Source organism: Populus nigra, chromosome 11, assembly GCF_951802175.1.
Source record: "Populus nigra chromosome 11, ddPopNigr1.1, whole genome shotgun sequence".
Lineage (NCBI taxonomy): Eukaryota > Viridiplantae > Streptophyta > Magnoliopsida > Malpighiales > Salicaceae > Populus > Populus nigra.
In genome coordinates, this window is record NC_084862.1 from 202,726 (window position 1) to 219,193 (window position 16,468).

The window sequence follows — 16,468 nt, forward strand, 5'->3', positions numbered from 1 at the left end:
AGCTGCTTCTTCGTTCTGCCGCATCTATGCTAGGTGAATAATTCACTTGGGTACTGTTCACTTCTTGAAGTGAATAGTGCGGAGTTAATTAAATTGTGAACAGCTCTCAGGTGTGACACTGTTTACGTGAATAGTGTTCAATTTTGATCGCAATTCCAATTTTATTTCTGATGATATTTTACTTGATTTTGTTGCACGCTTAAAAAACTATGAAAACTATAGTCATTATCAGATGAATTTCATACGTGATGAAATTATAAATAAGTTAATGGAATAATAAAAAATATTAGATATAAAGTATTATGTATTTAATGATGTAATAGTGGTAGTTAAATCTACAATATTTAAATTAAAAACCGTCAATATTAATATATATATTTTAGTTATTTTATAACTTTAATTTGAAAAGCATGTTTAATCAAACATATTAAACTATATTTTATTCAACCTCAATTTCAACCAAATATATATAAATATCAAATCAATTTCAATCAAAAATATTTTTTATAAAATATTTTTTTTCCAATCACAGCAACAAAAATTATATAATACCAAATATAAAAGTTGATTGCCAATCACAGTCTTACAAACAACACCAAGAGGTCTAAATTGGATCATGTTTAACATGGCCCAATGGACCACAAACTTTATGGGTCATCTTAAGAAAATAAACCCGGCCCATATATCTCAATCACTTCAATAATCCGGGTCGATCCGATGATTTGATGAATAAAGGAAGGGTGCCAGAGCAGAGGAGAGGAGAGCGTTGCGTAGCAGCAATTGGTTTTTCGGAAGCGCGGATTCATCAACCTCATAAGCGGCAGAAAACAAAGATATGGGGAAGCAACCGGTGAAACTGAAGGCGGTGGTGTATGCTCTGTCACCGTTTCAGCAGAAGGTAATGCCTGGTCTCTGGAAAGATCTGCCTGGCAAGATCCACCACAAAGTCTCCGAGAACTGGATCAGCGCCACCCTCCTCCTCGCTCCTCTCGTCGGCGTCTACACGTAACCTCCTCTCCTCTATCTATTCATTCAATCTCAGTATCACTTAAATTAATTTGAAACCCTAAAAACCCCTAATTAACTAACTAACTAATTAATTAAATCTATCTAAGAAACGAAAAGATCTCTCCTTTGTGTGAAATCGAGGAAAAGAAGCAATTATAGCTTCATTTATGCTTTAGGTTTATTATTAAAATCCTTTCGTTTCTACGACCAAATTGTTGTCCTGCTGATGTTGTTATCTGTTTTCTTATTAGCTTTGCACAAATTCAAAACTCAAATCATTGTATGATTGACTGATAATAGTGTAAAGGAGTACTTGTCCATGTCCTTTAACCATGCTCCTCTTTCCTCCTCCTTTTCTTTTGTAAATCAGGAAACAAAAAAAGCATTTCTGACAGCGCTGTTAGGTTAAATCTTTTTTGCTTGTATGTTTCATTAACTGATCCTAGACAAAATCTCTCCTTTCTCAAGGGACTGCTAAAGAAAAGTAGTTCCATGTATTTTTCGCACCGTTTTTACTCGCATATTATTAATTAGGATATGGGTTTTTCGGTCTATCTATTTGCTTCACTTTCATATTGCAGAATTGAGCAATGCGTGAACCATGTTTAACTTTTCTATCCTCTGGTTTCTGTTGTGTCTAAGTTGTTAATCTGGTTTCCGATGTGGTTTTATGTTTTTCTTTTTCTCTATGCTATTTGATGTTTATAACTTTTTTTAGACATAGTAGTGGTTCCCTTCATCCTGATTTTTGTGTTGTTGGTCCGTTGAATGGATGGAGAGAGAAATAGAAAAGAAGGTCTATGGTCCTAAGGTTACTGGTTTTATACAATTGCACCTTAAATTAGCCAAAAAAAGTCGCACAAGTCTCAGATCAGTGGGATGTTTTTGATGCCATAACCACATACTGAGCTGAAGATGCAGTGGTGTATGAAATGTTCAGTGTTTTGTGCCTTTTCATTAACGCCTTTCTATGTTATTAGCTGCTGTTAGCTTGAGCTGAATGTGTTTCCCTGCATCGTTGTCTTGTAATCCATGCAGGTATGTGCAAAACTACCAGGAAAAGGAGAAGTTGGAACACAGGTACTGAGCTCAGGCATGCAGTAGGGATGTCTGCTTTTTTCTCGAAGGCTTCATATTTTTTTCTTGTTCACCTGGCAAATAAACTGAATGTCACTAGCTGCATTGTCAGTTTTCAGAACTTGTGAACTTCATCTGCACTGAGTTATTCTGATGATTTATAGCCCATGTTAGAACTTGCTCTTGAGCTGTTTGTGATGTTGCATGCTTATCACCTGTTATGACCCACCAATAAGATTCGGATGTGAATTTTGATTCAACAAGACACCATTGTCTTTATGTTTTAGCATAATCTTTCACGCACCATCTTCACTACTGATCTTTTTATGATCTTTATGGTGCTGCACGCTGCATGCACCATGAACGGATTCATATATATATGCCATCGGTACTGTAATGTGGTGTTGAGGACTGCCTAATAAGATTTGTAGGAGAAAAAAACGGATACACTAGGCTTGCCAAGTCTTTGTTTTTACTTTTTAAGATGCAAATAAACCTTTTGCATTGAAAATGAGGATTCTTTAAAACTTGTATGCAAAAATGCCATGAAAAAAAAAAAACCTAATGTGCTTGTTTTATAAAAGCATGAGCCAACTTACTCATGAGTAATTGTTGTGCACCGCCCCGATCAAGCACTTAAATCTTGTTTAGGAGTGCGGTAATTTTTGTTCATAGATGCTTTAAAATTCATTAAATTAATGTTTTGTTTTTAGTATTGTTCAATGATTTTGATGTAAAAAAAAAAATTGATGTATTTTGAAGTAAAAAATACTTTTAAAAAAGATATTCTATACCATAATTCTAAACATGCATTAAGTAATTTGGTTGCCCACCCTTTTACATAGAATTGAATTTTATCTTTTTTACTTTGCAACTATTTTTCCGGCGCAAAAAGATAAAAAAAAATGATATACAAGACCGATATTATATTTGTAACGAATCTTGACATAAACTTGGTAATGAATCCTTCCCATATTAACAGAAGGCCCATTGGGTCTTTTAATGTGAAACTTGTTTGGGATAGGTGCCTCTATTGGAAGGTGGAAGTAGTTACTGGCAAGCCTCAGAAGTCATATCCATGTCTGACACTAGTCCTGTTCCTAGGGTTGAAGATGATCTCCATGTCATTTTATTGCAAAGCAGCAAAGCTAAATCCCACTTAATGCTAGGGCGTGGCAGTTACAAATAATGGCATAAAAAGTAATCCATCCACCAGGATTAATACTCAAGGTTGTGTTAAACCTTCATTGCTCCTACAGTTTCTTTAAACATCCCACCAAATCATGAATTTGCCACTCTAATGTCAATTGTTAACTTTGGATTTATAAAGCATATGATCATCAACAAGATAAAAGACGCTTGCAACTTGGTTAAATATTCAAAAGGGCTGAATCCAAAAAGATATCACGAATCTGATTCAAATATTGCATAAAACACCCTAAATACCATGAATTTCATATCATATCCTCCAAATACAGTTTCGATGAAACTCAACAAGTTTGACAATATTCGAAACTAAAACAAAAACAGTAATGGATAAATTCCTCCGACGTTAAGAGATGAGTGAAAGTTCCTTCCAGAAAGAAAAGATCCTATGCAGTTTCTTGCAAGAATGCTCTTCCAGGTTGACGGTTGGCCAAGGGTCCATGGCATCCAAGAAGCTGAGAGAAACACATAATCACCATCAGTTTAATTGGAGAGAAAAACCACTACTAACATTACAAGTGAAATTATATCGTTTGGTTGATTATTAAATGGATGCAAAAATAAACTTTAAGCAAAGCCTGACCTTGGCATTCACACCATCTGGCATGATCTTATTCTCAGCCTTCAACTTCAAATAATCAGTGCGATTGAACTTGGTAAAACCCCTGCACATCACCGTTAACAGACAAGGTGAGGCCACTAACTTAGGAGTAAGTAAGGAACTACCAAAATTAGAAAACACAAAACAAGCTTGCAAAAGGAGGCAAGCACACAAAACGAACACTACCACACTTCCATAGGGAGATGGCACGGGCCTTCGTTTTACCAGAATAGCAAAGCAGCAAGAAAAATCAATAGGTGTGCCACCATGAAAAAAGAAAAAGTGCAATCCTTCATGCACAATCATGATGGCAACAGGCCATGTAATAGACTGCAGACAGACTTCAACAGTCTGAATAAAAGAAAGAAATTGCATACCACTTCCTGCTGACAATAATCTTTTGGCGACCAGGGAACTTGAATTTTGCACGGCGGAGAGCCTCCTGAGCATGGTGACTGTTGCTGTCCTTGCAACGAACAGAAAGAAGAACTTGTCCTATGGCGACTCTAGCACAAGTGCCCTGTGGTTTACCAAAAGCACCTCTCATACCAGTTTGGAGCCTATCAGCTCCAGCACATGAAAGCATCTTGTTGATTCGCAGGACATGGAAAGGATGAACCCTGACTCTCAAATGGAAAGCATCTTTTCCAGCAAACTTGGCCATGTATTTGTTACAAGCAATTCGTGCCGCTTCAAGAGCTTCACTGGAGACGTTCTCCTTCTCCCAGGACACCAAGTGCACACAGAATGGAAACTCATCAACTCCTTTCCTTTTCATCCCAACATCATAAATCCTGATCTTAGAGTCAGGCACACCACGGCAGTATCGTGATTTTGGGTATGGTTTATTCTTGATCTGGCGGTAACACCTTGCAGGTCCTGCAAAATGGAAAAAAGAGGAATAAAAACTAGATCAGCTTAGCAGCAGAAAACACTTCTTTTAAAAATCCCATCACATAACAAAAATCAAGCCCTAAAAAGTAAGGCAGGGACATAATCAATGGAGCATATTGCATAAATATGCACCAGAGAAAAAAAAGTTTTCAACAAACAAAAGGCCCCTGTAATTCAAAACTGCATAGAATTTAATAAACTAATTGTTCCAACCACAGCAATAAAAAAAGAACATCACTTCAGGTACACAAACAATCAAAATCGTTTCAAAATTAAGATCTAGATTAACTCCAAAAGCCCAAGAATAAAAATAGAAGTATTCTCATCCTATATTAATTTTCTTCATCAAAGGCATCCATCTCTTAGACATAATCTTAACCATATCCATTGCATCGCAAACTTAGCCATATCCATCTTCAAATAGCAGCATTCAGAAATCTAACAATCATTTACAGTCCATAAAAAATGATTAAAAAAAAGCTGATATCATTGGATATTCCCACAATAGATAAAGACGACTCTAAATCAAGCAAAAGCAAAGAAAACTCAATAATCTTCTATCTTCTATCCATACAAAAATCCATTCATATTTATGATAGCAGAAACCAAAATTTTACAAGATTTACATTGTTTACTAATTAAACAAGGAAAAAAAAATAAAAACACCATAAAAATTCAGATTGGGAATTGGAGAGAGAGAGAGAGAGAAGCTTACTTCTACCCATGGCGAATTCTTTGCGGTGGATCGGCGGCAGAGACCCTAAAGAAAGAAAATGAAAGAGGTGTTAAAGAGAGGCTTTTCATTTATAGAGAGGGATGGGGTGAGGAGAAAAGGCCGCATAAAACCCTAACGCGTTTTGGGCTTGCATACGTGTGTGGTTGCGTCAAATTGGGCTGGAAGTGGTCCAATTTTCCGCCTACCACTTCTTCAATGTCGGTTTCTTTTTAAGGTTTCATTTGGTGACACGATGCACTGCCATGAATATGAATATGAGTATGAGTGGTTTTGGTTGGAGTTATTTTTTAAAATATTTTTTATTTAAAAATATATTAAAATAATATTTTTTTATTTTTAAAAATTTATTTTTTACATCATTATATTTAAACGATTTAAAAATATAAAAAATAATTAATTTAAAATTAAAAGAATCAATTTTTTAAAAAAAATACAGTTAAATCATAATGTCAAACAAAACTTAAATATGTATTTGATGTTATGATAACATTTACATTTGTAATTTAAAAAGTTGATTTAAAAACTACATAAATTATAATATTTTTAACGAAGTTGATCTTATATAAAAATATAATATGCATTGATTAACTAAATAAACAAATCCTGGTTTTACGAAATCCCTATTTACTTTTACGTTTAAAAAAGGTTTTTAAAAAAATTAAAAATTTTTTATTTTTTTTTAAATTAATATTTTTTAATATTTTTCGATCATTTTAATGCACTTTAATGCACTGATATTAAAAATAATTTTTTAATATTTTTAAAAATAAAAATACTTTAAAAAATAACCAGAATTCCAAACTCATTACTGTGAAGAATCACAAAACCAAGGAGAAAATGGATGTATAAAAAAGGCATTGTGATATCACTATTTTTTCATTACATGTCAGTCAAAAATATTTCGGCATTGTAATGCATCTCTATTGCCATTGCTCTACCTAGTATGTTTACAAGAAAAAAAAAAAGAAAAAAAAAGAGGAAATTCTACAAAGACTACACAAAAAACCGAGCAGAAAGTTGTTGATAGATGACTCCCCACACAATCTTTCAAGCACTATAGCAACCCAAGAACTGGTCTCCCATTTTGTGTCTTTCATTTATCTTGGAGTGATGGTAGGAACGGCTCCGCTAACAAGGTCGCTGCCAGACACTTCTGATGACACACAAGGGTTCATTATCATAGAGGATGAAGAGGGTGGAGTCATTTCCTTTCTGTTATCGGTGCTGATTGTATCTGTTGTTGTAGTGTCAGATTCTGACATCATATGCCATATACCTTCAAGTTCTCGGACTACATCAGCCATTGATGGTCTCGCATCTGTCTCCTCGTTGCAACATTTCATGGCCAAAGTCAAGAACTTGTCAATGCAGTCGGAAGGATAAGAACCCATTCGTTCATCGATAATTGAGAAGATCATACCAGATTGATATGCGATTTTAACCTGTTGTCAGAGATTTTGAGATTCATAAAATTGAAATGACAATGCTCTATCATCATGACATGGACGTGGGCAATAAATGCCGAAGTTCATTTGCATGAGACTTGGCGTTGAGATTGTTGGTACTGATAGTGCAGGATCTACAAATCAATGTTTTTCACCGATAGAAGAGTAGGAAATTATAAACCGAAAAGCATTACCTCTCGAACAATGTTTTTGCCATGTGAGATTGGCTGCTTCCCCGTCAACAGCTCCAGAAACACTACACCGAGGCTATAAACATCACTCTTGTCTGTCAATTTATGAGTTAGAAAATACTCCGGATCAAGGTAACCCTGCAAAGATTACATAATTTTAAAAGAGAAGGAATGTCAGGAATCCATTAAGTCCCATTTTCTATTTCTACTTCGAATTTCATCATCCTACAGAAAGATAGTATTTGAAAGTAATAGACTTACTGGAGTGCCCTTCACAACCGTGGATATATGATCTGGCACACTCCCTTCGATATCTGGAACTGGGGCAAGTCTTGAAAGTCCGAAATCAGCAACTTTGGCATCATACCTGGAGTCCACTAATATGTTGCTGGCCTTGATATCTCGATGAAATATCGGAGGATCAGCTTCTGTATGCAAGTAGAGTATGCCCTTAGCTGAAGTCATGGCAATTTTCAATCTTGTCGCAAAACTCAAGGGTTCTTTTCCCTTCACTGAGATACCACATGCATGATCCATGAAACGAAACCCGTGGAATAAGCACATAGAAATTCGAAGTCGAAATCCGAAATCAATCTTGCTTTAGGATAGAAAGATGGAAGTCTAAAGGGAAAAATGTGAGATCTACCTGATAGATGATCTCTAAGAGTGCCATTCGGCATGAACTCGTAAACCAACATCTGCATGCACAAAAGGAACAGATAATACAGCTTTTTCCCAAATGATACTGCAAATGATAAATTTCCTTGAGTTGCTTCCCAAGGATGAGAAGCATGCAGTTTACTGCAGGTCAAGCTAAAATTAGGAATGATAGACTTTACTAAACATCTCAAGTTTAAAAGAATACAAAGGGTACCTGTTCTCCTTGCTCGTCACAATATCCAAGCAAAGATACAAGGTTCCGATGATGTAACCTTGACAACAACTCTATTTCTGTTAAGAACTCTTTCTCACCCTGTAAAGATCCCTCTTCAGTCCGTTTTATAGCCACAGTTCTGCCATCAGCAAGGATCCCTTTATAAACTTTTCCATAACCCCCTTGACCAACTTGACTGGAGCTATTGAAATTGTTTGTAGCCATGGCCATTTCAGCATAAGAAAAATCCTTCACACCTTCAATTTTCAAGGAGGCTTTGGACTCTGTGCCCAAATACCAGAGCATGTTAAGAATGAAATTGTTCATATAGACTTTAATAAAGTATCTCAGAAAATTCTCGAAACAAAATGTGACCTTTTTTTTTGAAGACTTCACAATGCATATAGAATTGAAGTTACGAGGATTTACAGGGTTGACACATCATTCGAGACAAAACACCACATGAAAAGATAATATATTTGCATCATTCTAATCATGGAATGGAAAGACACTCACGGCGACGTCTTTTTGATATTGCTGTGTAGTCCCTCAAACGCCTTCTCAAGATAAGAAGTGAAACAACTGCAGATAACGTAACTGCGCCAGCAATGGCTCCCAATACTATGCCAACCAGAGCACCCGTGCTTATTTTATTAGATTTCTGAGAGGTGACAATCACTGCAATATAGCAACAGCAATGAAGATTATTAGGATATCAAAACTTGGTAACACGCTTATCACATTCTAGGTTAGAATACTCCACAACTTATTTAATTAGGATAAGTATTAATTAATTTCTATATAACAATGATAGGTTAAAGAAACAAACCATCTCTGTAAGGATCCAACAAAGTGATGTAGAGAAGTTCATAAGGTCCGAATATTTCACTGTCCGAAATTTTCCACCCAGTGAACATGCTAATGATGCGCCGAGCCTCACTTGTATTAAAGGTATTGGAACTGGTTCCATTAACATAGACAGGGAAAAGCTTCAAATGCATTTTTAATCGAGGTCCGCTTTCCCATACAACTGAAGCAAGGTCTAGCTGATAGAGACTCAATTCGAGACCAGAGGTCAAATAGCTCTCAAATCTATTTCTGTAAGGAATAAAATTTGAGAACCCGGGACTTTTCAGTCGATATCCAAAGATCAAAGGGGCAGCACAGAAACAAGATATTGGGGATGTTGGGGAATATTCGTAAGGGGCTGGACATGATTGAGTAAAACAGGTAGCATTAGATTCTGTTGAACTCTGATTGTTCATATCACTATTCCGAGATTCACAAAATTGGACTATGCTGGAATTTGAGCACACAGGATTTCCTTTAAGCCTGAAAATTATTTATAAAAGCATCAACAAATGATTTCCTATAGTTGTCTCAAAAAGTAGGACAAGAGTGAACTTCACATCATGTATATGTAGACATAATGTACTAATGTAGCATTGCTAGTGCAGAAGAATACCTCAGCGTGACATTCTGAGGGAGACTGGTACTGCCAGAAATATTTGACAGTGTATTATTTTCAAAGTCCCTGCAACATCAAAGAGCCAAAAACTGTTGATTAGTGAAACAAGTACCATGCTAAAAAACCAGCCTCCCGAGAGCATACATCATCAATATGTTAGAGAATAATATAAATCATATCCTAAGACATCACCTAACAGTTTAAACTCTTAGGTTTAGATGGTTTTTTAACATGGTATCAGAGCCTTGATGACCAAACGGTCATGAGTTCGAATCTCACCATCCCTATTTATTTGATAAAAAAATTAAGCACAAGGTAATGTAGGCCTGTGCAAGTTTCAAGCCCAAATGACTTTCACTTAAGGGGGTGTGTTAGAGAATAATATAAATAATATCATGAGACCTCACCTAACATTTTAAACTATTAGGTTGAGATGGTTCTTTGACACAATATTGAAGTATGCTGAAATCAGCACATGACATCATCTTTTATAATAGAAATCAAGAATAGAAGTGTTCTTCAGAGTATCATAACATAACAGGAAAGCATTTTTTAATTACATTCTATCCCACACATAAGCACACTTCTATGAGAGAAAAAAATTGTTCATTGTCATTTCAGTTCTTACAAGTCAAGTCCTTCAGTCCCGTTGGCCCTAGTTTGCCAGATTGTGAGGGGAACAGAGCCACTCAATGAATTGTTTGCAATTGACCTGCCAAAGAATAGGATCAAGTTAAACATTTAATTTATTACCCATCACCTTCTTTTTGAACCTATATAAGCTTAATCAGTAACATTAAAATCTTACAGCTTCTATAGTAACACAAGCTATAATATCATTCTTAAGAAATCAGAAACTGATGAGCAAGAACAAAAGAGCAAGTGGAAAAATGCTCACAGTTGCTGAAGTAGAGGAAGTTCTGAAAAGTTGGCAGGAATAGTCCCGTTAAGATTGTTGTAGGATAAATCGCTGCAAAATAAGAAATGAACATCAACATCCAAAAAATCATTGCTGTCCAAATTTAAAATCCTTCAGGCACTTTAGAGATTCATCTGTCAGATCGTGTAACATTTGCGATATAGAGAAACCTTACATGGTTGTAATATTCTCAGAAAGCTTATTTGTAGGTATGAGTCCAGCTAGCTGGTTGAAACTGAGGTCTCTGAGAAATCACATCAAAAATTGTAAGTGGTAAGGGAAAAAAAAAGCCCGCAGAGTTATCCATGAAAGAAAGAAACAGTAATTATCCAGTCAGCTGAAAGCCACAGATAGCAAACAAATGAACTTACAGATAGCCAAGATTTGGTATCCCACTCAAGTCAGGCATTGGACCTTGCAAGCTACAGTTCCTCAGACTCCTGATAAAGGCCAATCAAGGCACATATAGATATCACATTAAAAAAATTGTGTAGATTTTGAAGCATGGATTACTACATTGCAATTATGAAATGAGAAATAACACAAAGGTTTTAACAACGTGGAAGGTTTGTGAAATCTGGACTATTTGACACGGCAGATTTCTGCATTGCAGCAAGCATAGAATATCTAAGGTGAGATGAAACAATAAGTAGCAAGAAAATGATAGTATAAAACCTCATTAAAATAATTGAAGACTCCATATTTCGTAGAGGCAATAAAATGCAGTGATAAAGACTCAAACAACTCAAGGTAAAACTCGAAGTGGTTCTGCTGTATGACTGATCCATTACAACTTGAAAATTTTGGTGGGTGACAGTATTGATTGGTGGAAAATGACCAATGTTGTGTGCTCCAACCAGATTGGTATTGAGACTATTCAGTTGAGGATTCAACAGACATACACAGTTATTGCAAGAAGGCAAAGAAAGAGATCTATATGACTTAAATCAAAGAAACTTCTTATCAAATTAAAGGAACTTGTGATCAAGGCATTCAATTCTGCTAATAGACATACATGCACGAACATTAACACCCACATCCACATGAGAAGAAAAGGCAATCCTTCCTTCTCGAATACTAGCAGATCTAAATTTGCAATTTGCACTTACAACTTCAACAATTTAGTCATGTTTCCATAAGAAGCCGGGATTGTGCTCCCATCAAAGTTGTTATTGTCAAGTTGGCTGCAAAATGAAAATAGGCAAAGGTTATGAGACACAAAAATATATGAAGCTAAAATCTACTATATTGGCATAAGAAACCATAAACTAATGATTCACAATTTTACAGGAAGTAAGAGAGCCATACAGTATAAGTAAATTCGGAAAGTCAGATAACTCTGGCGGAAGAGTTCCTGATAGGTTGTTGTTATCCAGAAGGCTGCAAATATTTGTCATATTAACAATAAATTAACACATATGAGACAAGATTAACAAGAAAGGGAAAGAATTGAAATGAACTTAATTTGCAGCCTCAAACAGGAATCTCGAATGTAGCAAACTTACAAGTGAAGTAGACTTGGTAATCTTGAAAGTTCAGCTGGGATTTGCCCACTAATTGAATTGTTGTTCATGTGACTGTCCACAAGGGAAAAGAATACAAGTACCATGAAATATGAATCAATCAAGTATCACAATTAAGATTATTAGCACTGGTTTTAGAGAATTTAGCATCAGAGTAATTCTCACAAGTGCTGTGTTTTGTTCAAGTTTGCAAATGATTTAGGTATTGGTCCTGATATATTATTCTGGTCTATCTGTATCCTCTCCAAGTTTGGAAGATAGCCAAGCTCTTCAGGCAAGGGACCCGTTAATTGATTTCCATTCAGGAGCCTGCAAAAATAAATACTCCATCAAACATAAAAGCTTAAACAGCTGTAGAATGTAGCTCAGCAATACTAACAATATCAACTCTATTCACATTGACAATGTTGTCAACATTCAACACTAAATAAATCAGTTCATGAGAAATAACCTAAGAAATTAGAACTCAGAGACTTGAAAATGCTTGATCTGTTGTTTGCATTATGCTGTAACAATGTTGACAGTCTAAGCTATCAAGCTAAAAAGAAGCTCAACTTACAAGAGTACCAAAGATGTAATATTTCCTATCTCCGGTGGTATGCTTCCAGTAATGTTGTTCCACATAAAATCCCTATGATAAGATCAACAGAGAATATATATCAGTTGGACAAATAAACAGTCAAAACCATAGACATTCCAACAGAGAGATCTGTTTCAGAACAAAGGAAATGACCCTTACAATATTTCCATATACGATAAGCGGCCGAGGGATGGTGATAAAGTTCCTGATAAATTCATATTCAACAGTTGCCTGCAAAGAAAACAAAAATATTGTTACACAGTTCTGAGAAGAAAAGAGGAAAGGAAAATCTGGAAATTAATATCCATCATTCTATTTGTATGCAAAGTCCCATTAAAATTGTCAAATTTATGAGCTTAAAGTCTAACATGTAGCTTTTGCATTATGCTCAGCACAGGTTAGTCATCAATTTAGTAGGCAATTATAGAGTTGTCATTTGCGAGTTGGATAAGAGCTAGCGCAACATGGTGATAGATTCCCAAACTGGGATTTTGCATGTTTTAAGGTGATGTTTTTTAAAAAATAGGGCAATCTTCACACAATTGCTCCTAACCTCGAAGAACAACTTTGGCCAGCATTTATTCAATTTTAAAACAAATCGAAAAAGTAAGCAAAAAAATAAAATAAAATACAATTGTTCCCCAGCATGCATCAAATAGGAAGAAATTGAAAAGGAAATAATTATTTTTTTCCAAAAATAAGAAAAATGAAAATTTAAGGCTTGGAATCATACAATTCTCGAACATGTTGATAGCCATCCTCTTCTGTTTTATTGAAGCACAAAACCCCTGTCCAGTTTGATGTGCATGGATCGCCTCGTCTCCAATTACTCAAATTGTTATTGATATCAATCAAACTGTTCTTGATGTCTCGCAATGCCTTCACTGCAGGATTTTTTAATCATTTGGTCATCATCATATCATTTTTATTAAGGCCAGAACAACTAATTAACAACACGATAAGATGGTACAAGTTTAACCAGATATCCCGGTAGGGTTCCACATTGAATGTCATAAGATGTTTTCGGCATCATCCGAGATACAAACATCATCATTTATTGCTTGGACAATTCGCAAGCAAGGATATAAAGTTCAAAACTACTGGTACTCACAAAATTGACTCCATTTACTATATCAGTAGTTCAGTACTTGATGATGCACGTACCAGCAAACAATGGAAGGTAATAGTCAATCTAGCTTGCTAAGTAGGAACACTATTCACAAGGACCTATTCATGCCAAACAATTCCTAGCATTTCTAAGTCTATTGCGAGAGGGAAAATTAAGGCTGCAATGCTACTGTAGAAAGCATCTTCGAAGGAAAAAAAAAAAAAGAACAGCCAGCTGTTGAAGGAAAATCACCTTCTACAGGGTCAGTGGGTGCATTTTGTGCTGCTACAAGTAATGAAGACCAACAGAGCCAGATGAGCAGAGCAGCTCCGAATGTCCAAGTTCTCGATATAGTCATCCCAAGAAAGGAAATATCACCAGAATCCCGAATCATATACTAAAACCCAAAACTGAAATTTCTTGGACTATCCAAACATCCCACCTGATATCAAGAAACAGACGAAGAAAAAGAAGATTACAGGAATTGAATTTGAAAAGAGAAGTCCATATATTCTAGTGAAAACATTTGAATATTATCCAATTACTTCTCCAGGCGGCTGGAGATGCAATAAACAAAGCCAAGAATTGCTATATAAAAAAAAACAACAGATGAAGAAGAAGAGTAAAAAGATGAGATACATATATTGAAGTGTAGAGCAAACAGACCTAAGCTATTGGTGGACTTGAAAAGCAGTAGTTTTGATGATGCTTGAGTAAGAAAATCTGGAACCGAAGAGTTTTTACAATTTGGCAACTTTTTGACAAAGTCACGGTTAGGAATGCAACAGCAGCGGAAGAAGAAGAAATCATGGATAATGAAAATAAGTATGATGGTATCGATCCTTTTCATAACTTACCACCATGCTTTTGATTGAATAAAAAAAACAAAATGGGTTTGGCTCTTTTGACTTCGTTGTTGGGAACTTGAGAGGAGTCTTCGTACTTCAAACTGGTCTGCGGCAAACGTTAGACATGAAATTGATGTGTTGCTTTGAATTGACGTGCAAGAAAAATGTTAATAAACAGAAGAAGTAGTTTGGATGGATATTATGAAGTATGTTTTAGTAAGAGCAACCATGATTTTAGATTAAATCATTGAATGCATGCTTAAATTTTGTAGACACGGTTCTAGTTCTATTGAGGCTTGCTTTACTGTAACCAGCCGAATCTTTAAACTCCGCCCAAGAAATATTGTTTTTTACTTAATTTTAGGGATTAAGCAGCTATATTTAGCATATTTATGCTTGCTTTGTGCTAGTGGTTAAAAAACATTAAGTTCTTTATTAAAAAAACAATACTGCACAGTGCTAATGCCGGGGAAAAGTGTTTTCCCACGCCTTTAAGTCCCCTCCACCTGCAGCCATTTACATGTTCAATTCATATATATATATATATATATATATATATATATATATATATATATATAGCAGGTGAAATTACCTTTGTAATGAAGTCAAAGACGATGACTGCCACTCCCTTTCAATTTCTTGCTTGAATCGGACATTGAAACATTCAAGTTTACTGAGAAGCCATGTTTGAAATGCTCTCAGATGTATATAATTTACAGGAAGGAAGCCCTTTCTCTATTTCAATTAAATAACTCATAATTAAGAGTCTAGTTTGGATGGCGAGCTTATCCTCTCAAACAATACTTTAAACAGCAAAAGAGTAGATAACAACTATCCAAATTAAAAGAAAAGGAAATTGTCAACAAAAAAATAATCATATTGACTTTTCTCAAATTCTCACAAACCAAATAATCTCCACATTTATTTTTTTCTTTTTAATTCCTAAGTTTAGTGGACTTGTTTAATGTGGCGCGTGCAAGGATGTGAATTAGATATTTATCAGCTCTAAAATTATAAACGCTTGACTATTAAATCCATAAACTCAAAAAAAAAAACAATCAAATAAAAAGAATAAGATATAGCAATGTCCATGCTAAAAGGAGGTGGGTCACCACCATTAGTGTATTTTATTTTATTTTATTTTATTTTATTTTATGTGTAATAGTTTTTTAAAAAATATTTTTTATTTAAAAATATATTTTTTAGATTTTTATTTTTAATATCAATGTATTAAAATTATTTAAAAAATTAATTTAATATTTTTTATAAAAAAAAAAAAAAACCATTCCAAACACGCAAGGGGAACAGGCAGTCACCTCTTGAATTGCGGCGGCTGTTTGAACATCCGGTACAGCTGCAGTTCACACCTCCGTGTGAAAGCAAAAGATCCTCCTAATCAACTATGTATACATCATATATAGTCTTCGTGCTTCCTTGCCGTCCTCTAATTAATTAAGTTATTAACTATTATATGCCTAATTATCCTTCTCTCTCTCTCTCTCTCTCTCATGATTAGTTTTTTGAACTCTGATTTCTTTTTTTATTTTCTTAATCGATAATGAAATGCATTATTCTTTGTTAGTCAACGTGTCAGCAAGAGAAAACAGAAGGGAAGGAATCGTGATCTGTACTTGGTGTTATTGTAATAATCTATAATCAATTCACATAATTATTGGTGTTACTGTAATAAACTATAATGTTTTTTAATGATTAAAATATAATTAAAGTTGCTATATCGTAATTAAGATGCGAATTAATATCCTGTTTCAATAACTAAAACCTTGTTACAATCAAAGCAACCCGTGTAACAAAAACTCCAATTCTATTTGTTTTTGTATTTATAATTATGCTTGGACGTGTTTGACATGAAAAAATATTAAATTAATTGTATTTAATTTAATAATTTTGATATATTATATTAAAAATAAAAAAAATTATTTTAATATATTTCCAAGTAATTTAATTAATATTAAATTACACCTGCAGCTCA

At 34.8% G+C, this 16,468-nt stretch overlaps 3 protein-coding genes across 7 annotated transcripts; 1 reads left to right on the forward strand and 2 right to left on the reverse strand.

The window, feature by feature from the left end:
* The first annotated feature begins 722 nt into the window (after nt 1-722).
* LOC133668391 (cytochrome b-c1 complex subunit 8) lies at nt 723-2,348 on the forward strand. The gene is made up of 2 exons (XM_062088197.1): nt 723-1,005; nt 2,047-2,348. The coding sequence occupies exons 1-2, from the start codon at nt 836-838 to the stop codon at nt 2,093-2,095; spliced, it is 219 nt and encodes a 72-aa protein (XP_061944181.1). The 5' UTR covers nt 723-835; the 3' UTR covers nt 2,096-2,348.
* Nucleotides 2,349-3,487: 1,139 nt separating this feature from the next.
* Nucleotides 3,488-5,660, reverse strand: LOC133668390 (large ribosomal subunit protein uL16). The gene is made up of 4 exons (XM_062088196.1): nt 5,502-5,660; nt 4,270-4,771; nt 3,875-3,956; nt 3,488-3,746 (listed from the first exon to the last, which is right to left on the reverse strand). The coding sequence occupies exons 1-4, from the start codon at nt 5,509-5,511 to the stop codon at nt 3,678-3,680; spliced, it is 663 nt and encodes a 220-aa protein (XP_061944180.1). The 5' UTR covers nt 5,512-5,660; the 3' UTR covers nt 3,488-3,677.
* A 685-nt stretch (nt 5,661-6,345) lies between these two features.
* On the reverse strand, nt 6,346-15,171 carry LOC133667885 (probable LRR receptor-like serine/threonine-protein kinase At1g06840). Of its 5 annotated transcripts, none has more exons than XM_062087574.1 (22): nt 15,071-15,171; nt 14,274-14,584; nt 13,883-14,072; nt 13,256-13,406; nt 12,682-12,753; nt 12,502-12,573; nt 12,108-12,251; nt 11,925-11,996; nt 11,728-11,799; nt 11,529-11,603; nt 10,791-10,859; nt 10,595-10,663; nt 10,399-10,470; nt 10,129-10,212; nt 9,498-9,566; nt 8,862-9,364; nt 8,549-8,710; nt 8,033-8,316; nt 7,805-7,856; nt 7,420-7,670; nt 7,162-7,296; nt 6,346-6,964 (listed from the first exon to the last, which is right to left on the reverse strand). In XM_062087574.1, the coding sequence occupies exons 3-22, from the start codon at nt 14,022-14,024 to the stop codon at nt 6,620-6,622; spliced, it is 2,895 nt and encodes a 964-aa protein (XP_061943558.1). In that variant the 5' UTR covers nt 14,025-14,072; nt 14,274-14,584; nt 15,071-15,171; the 3' UTR covers nt 6,346-6,619. The 5 variants fall into 5 exon arrangements, with proteins under 5 accessions (XP_061943558.1, XP_061943560.1, XP_061943559.1 ...); XM_062087576.1 differs by lacking the exon at nt 15,071-15,171 and having other exon boundaries at nt 14,297-14,353; nt 14,488-14,837; XM_062087575.1 differs by lacking the exon at nt 15,071-15,171 and having other exon boundaries at nt 14,274-14,353; nt 14,488-14,837.
* Nucleotides 15,172-16,468: the final 1,297 nt, after the last annotated feature.

What these genes read in the sequence shown, in the direction of transcription:
- LOC133668391 (XM_062088197.1), top strand. Translation starts at nt 836, where the DNA reads ATGGGGAAGCAACCGGTGAAACTGAAGGCGGTGGTGTATGCTCTGTCA. An exon ending in CCTCTCGTCGGCGTCTACAC is followed by an intron (nt 1,006 to 2,046) that starts GTAACCTCCTCT and finishes TAATCCATGCAG; the next exon opens with GTATGTGCAAAACTACCAGG.
- LOC133668390 (XM_062088196.1), bottom strand. An exon ending in ATTATTGTCAGCAGGAAGTG is followed by an intron (nt 3,957 to 4,269) that starts GTATGCAATTTC and finishes GGTGATGTGCAG; the next exon opens with GGGTTTTACCAAGTTCAATC. An exon ending in CAGATGGTGTGAATGCCAAG is followed by an intron (nt 3,747 to 3,874) that starts GTCAGGCTTTGC and finishes TGTTTCTCTCAG; the next exon opens with CTTCTTGGATGCCATGGACC.
- LOC133667885 (XM_062087574.1), bottom strand. Translation starts at nt 14,024, where the DNA reads ATGATTCGGGATTCTGGTGATATTTCCTTTCTTGGGATGACTATATCG. An exon ending in CTTCCTCTACTTCAGCAACT is followed by an intron (nt 10,213 to 10,398) that starts GTGAGCATTTTT and finishes ATTCTTTGGCAG; the next exon opens with GTCAATTGCAAACAATTCAT. An exon ending in TCTTAGAGATCATCTATCAG is followed by an intron (nt 7,671 to 7,804) that starts GTAGATCTCACA and finishes GTGGTATCTCAG; the next exon opens with TGAAGGGAAAAGAACCCTTG.